Here is an 8205-nt window from a genome sequence, read left to right as displayed (position 1 = left end):
TTCAAGCGTCCATCTTGGTCTCGAGCCAGGCCACGCCCCCTATAGTTCTCCTTTTAAACCGTGCAGTGCAGGGGTTAACAAAATTTCTGCCCAGAGTTTTTCTTTAAGAGCAACATTTTTGAAAATCTTTAAAGCAACTCTTTGCTCTGGTTTGAGAATGTTACATAACATAAATCCTAATGAGAATAACGTTTTCACTTACACAAGCTATTAGCAGGATTTAGCAAGCTTCATCACTGCATGAAATGTATGAAAATGCTGCTAGTAGATTGTGTAACACTTAATTGAACCTTCTCTAAGTATTTATATTAAAGTAATACATATTTTACTTTCTCAGTCAGGCTGCCTATACAGCAATAAATATGTTGTGCTTCAGGATTATTTAGTTGCTACGTGCTGCAGGAATGGTTAAAATACCATGTCCTGGCAGCATGCTGAAGCATTGGTCCACAGCTCTTAAGGTGCCCATACACCTTACGACCATCGCAAGACTTTTGTCTTGCGATGGTCGTAAGCTTATTAAAAGCTCGTACGATCTGCCCATCTCGGACAGGCAGATCGTACTTGCGATCATCGCAAGCCCTCCCCGCTGAGGGGAGGGCTTGCAGATGATTGCAATGGTGAGCGGGCAGGGTGCGCACACCGGCCCGTTCAGCAGTTGTCGAACAAGCACGCCACTAACCCACCGAGAATCGTACGATTCCCGGCGGGTTTTCCAGCCTGCTTGTTCGGCGGAAGACGTGCGACCGTACAGTAGAAACGGTCGCACACCTTCCATACACTTTGCGATTATCGTACAGTCGCGGGATTTCCCGCGATTATTGTGCGATAATCGCACAGTGTATGGGCACCTTAGCATACAATGTAGCAGCACGGGTCTTCAAAGGTCTGGCACAACACTGCTCTAATCAACAATGCTGCTCAGTTCTAAATATAGAGAGGGGAATTTCCCAAACTGGAGCAGACAAAATCTGCAGCAGCTGTGCATGGCAACCAATCAGCTTCTGTTTTTCATTTTCCAATCTTAACTGAACAAACTGAAGAAAAAAGCTGATTGGTTGCCATGTACAACTGCTCCAGATTTTGTCTGTTCCAGTTTTGATAAATTCCCCTCAATGAGTTGAAATTGGCCTTTAAAGTACCGTAATAGCCAGCACTCCCATTAAGCAATGTGTTTAAAGCAACATTTTTCTGAGAGAAACATGGGGTCTGACATTATCAACTTATTTCTTACTACTTTGAGTCCCTGGCCTAAACTATGCAGATCAGGGATATGTTTTAGGTCACTGACTGGAAGTACTGACTGATACAAGAGTGTCAGCATTGACAGCCAGGCAACTAGCAGGTGCAGATTATGAAGTAGGAATGTCAGCCTATGTGTTTCTCTCTGGAAAGGTTACCTTTAACATCTTTCAAACCCAGAATAAAGGTTTCTAGAAAGCTGCTCAAAGCTTACTAGAGTTTTGCAAATACTTTGTCAAAGCTTGCTGTACATGCTGATAATAACAAAGCTGAGACCCATGTACATTGTCTATCTATCAAATGCAGGGGCAGAGCTGTTGTTTTTTTAGCGACGGGAAGGGGGGCTACTGGGTGTTGCAATTCCTCAACGTATTACGCTTAATCTGAGCCAGAAAGGTTTAGCTCTCCTGCATTATGGCATTGTATGTTCCTTAATAAGCTGTGATGGATCAGCATAATGTAGTAGAGGTGGTGGCCATGGTGATGGGATGGTGCCTTGAACCAAGAAAAGTAGGTAAAGGTATGAACTGATTGTTATGTAACAGTACGCAAATTTTTCCGCAGGGTTGGATTTATTTTGAGTTAATTTGCCCATCCCTCCATCACCCACCTTATACATTTCCCAGAATTTGCTTCGAAATTCATTCAAGCTCCCATTCAGAGTTTGTCCCTCCAAGGAGCCAATACCTATAACAATAAAACAAAACATCATCTTAAAAAAAATAATGCTGTTATACCATTGGGGCTTATTAGTCATGATGTTTTATCCTGTTCTTTATCACTGTAAGAGACTGACAAATAAATATGACATAGGCTTCCAAGCTTCATCTACGGAAGCTGCATTTAAAGTTTACAGTAAGTCCCATTAAAGAAGCCGGGCGGCGCGTAATGACTCATCACCCAACTTCCTGATTAGCCTAGAAGCCGGGTGGCGTGTAATGACTCGCCGCCCGGCACCCTGATTAGCAAGGAAGCCGGCTCCATGCTCCCGTCACCAGGTGACGGCTTTCTGGACAATCAGGAAGCTGGGTGCGGGTAATGACTCACTGCCCGGCTTCCCAATTGGCCAGCTTCTTGACCAATCAGGAAGCCGGGCAACAAAGCGATACACACCGTCCGGCTTCCTGATTGGCCGGGAAGCTGGCTCCATGCTCTCGTCAAGTTATGAGGGAGCATGGAGCCGGCTTCCTGGCCAATCAGGAACTCGGTGGGTGGGTAATGACTCGCCCGCCAGCTTCCTGATTGGGTGGCTCCATGCTTCCTGGTGACAAGGGAGCATGGGGCCGGCTTCCCGACCAATCACGAAGCCTGGCGGCTTGTAATGACTCGCTACCCAGGTCCCTGATACCAGAAATTCAAGTATCGGAATAAGCATTGGGAGTAAAAAAAAATACTCAGTATCGACACCAATACCAGTATCTGTATCGGTACGTCCATATTCCTAATGTAACCTTGAGTTGTTTAAGCTAAAATGTGACAATTTAACACACTTCCTGATGAATCGGCCCAAATTAAATCCGTGAGTGGCCGTGCTGCTACCACATGGCTGGACAAAAGCCAATCAGCTGCAGTAGCTGTCTGGGTATTCTGAAAGCCACAGGTGCTGGCTGTCAGAATACAATTACTCCATCCATCATGGATCTGGAAATCAAGTGATTTTTCTCGTTTGGCCCGTGAGGCTGAACAAGAAAAATCTTAAAGTGACACTAAACTCCGGAGTTAAATCTTGAAAATGGATTCAAGTACCTTAACTATTAACAAAAATCTAGCTTATTTGTGTATCGCTGTAGATCCTCAAATCATCTCTGAATTGGTGCTGACAGTGTCCTTCCTTCTGCAGGGTGCAGATCCTCAAATCATCTCGGAATTTGTGCTGACACTGTCCTTCCTTCTGGAGGGTGGCTACTTTTGTTCCCCATGGTCCCTGTGTGTGTTGTAAAGTAGCCACCGCTCCAAGCTCACTCCCGTGATGGACTACAATCTCATGTTTAGTTATTAGTATTAGACTATAATTTCAATACAAATAAGCTATCACTGGAGTGAGCTTGGAACGTGCACATACACTTACACACACACACACCATGGACAACAAAAGTAGCCACCCTCCAGAAGGAAGGATAGTGTCAGCACCAATTCTGAGATGATCTGAAGATCTACAGCCAAGTAAGATACAGGATTGTTCATAATTAAGGTACTTAAATGCATTGTTAAGATATAACTGAGTTTAGTGTCACTTTAAGGTGTATGGCCAGGGTAACAGTGTGGCAAGTAAGATGGGAATCCCTTTTTTAGTTCCTCACTTGGTCATAATCATATTCTATAGGCAGTGCAAGGAAGAATTGATAACCTAAACAACTTGCATTCCATACGAGACCTAGATTGTCTTGTATGAAAACATTGTGATAAACTTCACTATACATGATTAATATCTAAACTGTCCACATAACACAAGTCATCATTTTTATATACGGTAGTATATTTTTGTTATATCATTGTATCATGTAGATATAAAAACACCCAGTTCTTATATTTCCCAATACCAGATACTTTTTAGATTTCATAAGTCTACAACATGTTGTGTTCCTGGATCATTAGTCTACTCATAACTACCCTAAGGGCCTGTGTCAACGGGCTTTAACCCCTTCATGACTGAGCTTGTTTTTAGTTTCTGTTCTTAAATGACTGACATACTTTTTACATTTTTGCTGTGGGATTCTTCTATGTCAGTAATATTCGTTCTTACAAAGTGCACCCACACATATTGTATATTGTTTTTTAGAGGACAGATAGGGCTCTATATTTATATCACATATGTGTACCTAATGCCTCACTTAGGACAAATAAAATATTAAAAAAAGAGGAAAAAACGTAAAGAAAACTCTTTTTTTCCCCAGTTTTGATTTGCAGTATTTTTTAGATAAATAGCACATCTAAAAAAATGCATTAAATACATTCATTTATTTGTCCTTTATTTGTAAACCCCTTGCATCCCTAGGATTTTAGAAATGTTTCTGTACTTCTCGGCCTAAAACTAAAACCTAACATTTTAATCTTTTTTTTCTCTAAAAAACTAAAGGTAAAAGTGGTCACCTGGCATACAATGTCCCTGTCACTGAGTGTCACACTTAGTGACAGCGACATACTTTGAACATCACAGTCATGAGGGGGTTAAATTTAAAAAATTAACCCTTTAGGGTGAAACCAAAGCTGATTTTCATTGTAATGGGTTAACTTTTATATTAATCATAGTATAAAAATGTATTTAAATATATAATCTTTGTTACATTTATTTTTTACACTTTATTTTTTACACTTTTCACTAAGGCCGCTATACATTGGGATTTCCCGATCTATACCAGCTGTCAGTGACGGCTAGAGCTACAAATGCAGCTCTGCTCTGTCGGTCGGGAATCGGGTATCTGAAAAAGCTTAACTCTTTCATTCATGGATGCCTTAATACTGAGGCATCCAATAATGAATGGTAATCACTAATTCTCATCGGTTACCAGCATTACAGAGCACCAAATAGTTAATCACATACAGTGTACGTCAGCATCCTCGTGGCGGGATGCACAGTGTATGTTTCCCGTCACGAAGGGGTTAAAGGGCAAAAGCAGCGTGCTTTGGACATCAGTGTGGGATACTTCTGAGATCACTTCTGAGCTTCAGATGCTTTTGAATTGCCATAGGCATGTACCTGTATATATCACAATGAGCTTCACAGCTTTGCTGACCACATTTAACGTCTTACCCAAGAAAAATAGAGCATTAACGATGGGAGATGCCAGAATTTGTTCAATGAGAACTTTCTTCACTACTGTTCGCATTGATGCACTCGGTAATGCACGATCCAGCCAGATATACCAATAGTGATCCACTGGACTCAAGCAAGCACCAATGACAAACATCCTACCTGTAACAGTATTTTAAGTAGAAAAATATTAACATTTGAACTCAATAATTCTTAAATGGTAATCATTATCATGTTAATACAATGATTTTCAATGTCCCCAAGTTAGAGATGTATGAGAGCTGTAGATTAATATAATACATTCAACTAAAGCTTTGTGAGCACATTAACCCAGCATAGCACATAGTTCATTCATATGGAAAAAAATTAAAATAAAACACCTATTTCTAAACTATCATGAAGGCTCCCATAGGTCCCCAGCACAGCGGTGCCTACAACATCAATCTCGTTATAGAGACACAGTCATCTTCTTTCCTTCCTTCTGAGTCATGCGAGACTTTGCTGTTTTGTTAGAGTGGCTGACATCACGTTGCAAGGCAACAGCTCTCCATATGGCAAGCTAGCTCTAAACACAAAGTTTCCTTGGCAAGTCAATCATGTACTGTATACTGTGGCGAGATAACAATCAGCTATTCATATTCCAGCACAATGTCAGTTTTATTTCCGTTCACATAGGGAGGAATTTATCAAAGCAATTGTGACTGTTTTAGCCTCTTAGATCATTTTTTTGTATGTGCAAATCTGTTTAGCCGCTCCTATTAACATATGTGCCTGTTTTGACCAGAGCTTGCACTATTTTTCCGATTGCCCGTGTTTTGCACAAGCTGCAGTTATCCTCCGGCTATCTAAAACAGGAGCATTGCCTAACAAAACAATCTCAACTTAAGAAGTCCCCATGACCACTTCTTCAAGAAGCGACAGTTAAGCTTTTTGCCTGGAGTTACGAGTCTTCCTCGAGTCTATTAATCCTCATTTATGAACAACATTACACTAGCATCATACACTATATTGCCAAAAATATTGGTGAGGTCAGGTACTGATGTTGGACAAGAAGACCTGGCTCCCAGTCTCCGCTCTAATTCATCCCAAAGGTGTTCTATCAGGTTGAGGTCAGGACTCTGTGCAGGCCAGTCAAGTTCCTCCACCCCAAACTCACTCATCCATGTCTTTATGGACCTTGCTTTGTGCACTGGTGCGCAGTCATGTTGGAACAGGAAGGGGGCATCTCCAAACTGTTCCCACAAAGTTGGGAGCATGAAATTGTCCCAAATGTCTTGGTATGCTGATGCCTTAAGAGTTCCCTTCACTGGAATTAAGGGGCCAAGCCCAACCCCTGAAAAACTACCCTGCACCCTAACCCCCCCTCCACCAAACTTTACACTTGGCACAATGCAGTCAGACAAGTACTGTTCTCCTGGCAACCGCCAAACCCAGACACGTCCATCAGATTGCTAGAGAGAGAAGCGTGATTCATCACTCCAGAGAACACGTCTCCACTTCTCTAGAGTCCAGTGGTGGCGTGCTTTACACCACTGCATATGCATCCAGCCCATATTTTTATACAGCCTCAAAGCAAACAAATGTGCCTAGATTGCAAATTTTAAACAATAAATCCAGTAAATTAATTGTACAGAAATTAAACAAATTGGAGTTAATGATCATATTTAATATATATGTATTAGAATGTTAAGCCTTAAATCTATTCAGGAATGGAGCTGCTTCCACACCATGGAGTGCATGCCTAAAGAAAAATATAGCCCATAACTGTTTTTTGAATGGGGTGCTTTTATTTACAACCACTGCAGACAGATACAAGAACAAAGTATTCATTTTGAATGTTTACCTGTCCTCTGCCAGTCTCGACTTTTCTCAGGATCTTTTCTGATCTCCCTTGTCTGTTGAACAGTATCTCCTACAGCCAAGAGTATCCCACCGCTCACTGTGTTTGTCACCAGCAAATTTTGCTCTGTAAACATTTTGTGCCAACAGCCCGTAAGCTGCTTTATTAATACCCTACCCTGGAGAGTCATTGTTTTCACAAATCTGTAGCCAGCAGATAAGCATTGAGCAGGCAAGGACCAAACTGTGCACCTAGAGGAAGATACAAAAGTCAGTTAAACATCAGAAATGAAATAATCTTCTAAAGCACTATATTTACATTTGAGTGGGCACATTTTCAGAAACCAAAAGTACATGGAAAAAGAAAACACACTTCCCCTCTGCTCCACACACAGACGACACTGCCCACACCTATGTGTATGGCCAGTTCGAGTCTGAGAGTTACTGTACAGGCGTAGACAGCACTGGAGAAGATTTCAAAACCCAGGCTTTAACCATGTTGGACATCACTGCCATCAGGAAGAGGTAGGTACGCACCTGGGGGGGTTCTTGCATGGATTAGGAGACTAGGTTTCCTTTCGTTGTACTTTGATGCCTCACACTGCGCACAACTGCCCTCCAGCTGTGCTTTAACTACAAATCCCAACATGCCTCTAGCTCTGCTAGTCATGCCTGTAACTGTCAGTCTTGCAATGCCTCGTGGGACATGTAGTTCCACAACAGATGTTGGGCCAGAGTTTCCCAGCCCTGGTCTAGTGGGTACAAGAAGAAATGTTACTAACCCCTGCTCCAGCAAACACCTCTTCTTTTCCCTGGCACTCCAGACAGCCCTTCAGCATCATCATGTACAACAGGGGTGGGAAACCTCCGGCCCTCCAGCTGTGGTGAAACTACCGATCCCATGAGGCATTGCAAGATGAGACACGCATGATTCCCACTTGTGTGCCTGATGAAGGGAATCCTGTGAGACCCTGAAACTAGAGTGTTCTACTTGCAACTAGTATGTCAATAAACATGTACTGAACTTGCTTTGGAGTGCCGGTGTCCATCCTTTACAGGCATGATTCCCAGAGACAGAAACATTAAAGCAGGGATGGCCAAACTGCGGCCCTCCAGCTGTGGTGAAACTACAAATCCCATGAAGCATCTCTCTCCGGGAGTCATATCTGTGGCTGCGAGAATCTTACAAAGCCTCATGGGATTCGTAGTTCCACCACAGCTGGAGGGCCGCAGTTTGGCCATCCCTGCATTAAAGGATCTGAAGTTTCACTGCAGCTGGAGGGCCAGAGGTTTCCCACCCCGATGTACAATGTAGGACTATTAACCCTGCACTGTACATGGAGGAGTGTACAACTGTGATTGGAGCTACTTGG

The 8205-nt window shown here is 42.5% G+C and overlaps 1 protein-coding gene across 1 annotated transcript; it reads right to left on the bottom strand.

Annotated features, from left to right (window-relative positions):
* Positions 1-1852: 1852 nt before the first annotated feature.
* Positions 1853-7080, bottom strand: LOC108789006 (mpv17-like protein 2; the record flags this gene model as incomplete). Its single annotated transcript, XM_018558920.1, has 3 exons — positions 6837-7080; positions 4994-5155; positions 1853-1929 (listed from the first exon to the last, which is right to left on the bottom strand). Coding segments are annotated over exons 1-3 (426 nt in total), but the record flags the coding sequence as incomplete, so codon positions are not given.
* Between the last annotated feature and the right edge of the window lie 1125 nt (positions 7081-8205).

This window comes from Nanorana parkeri, unplaced genomic scaffold, assembly GCF_000935625.1.
Source record: "Nanorana parkeri isolate BGI_ZX_2015 unplaced genomic scaffold, ASM93562v1 scaffold369, whole genome shotgun sequence".
NCBI lineage: Eukaryota > Metazoa > Chordata > Amphibia > Anura > Dicroglossidae > Nanorana > Nanorana parkeri.
The sequence above is the reverse complement of the archived record's forward strand: the minus strand, read 5'-3'. Positions and strand labels throughout refer to the sequence as shown.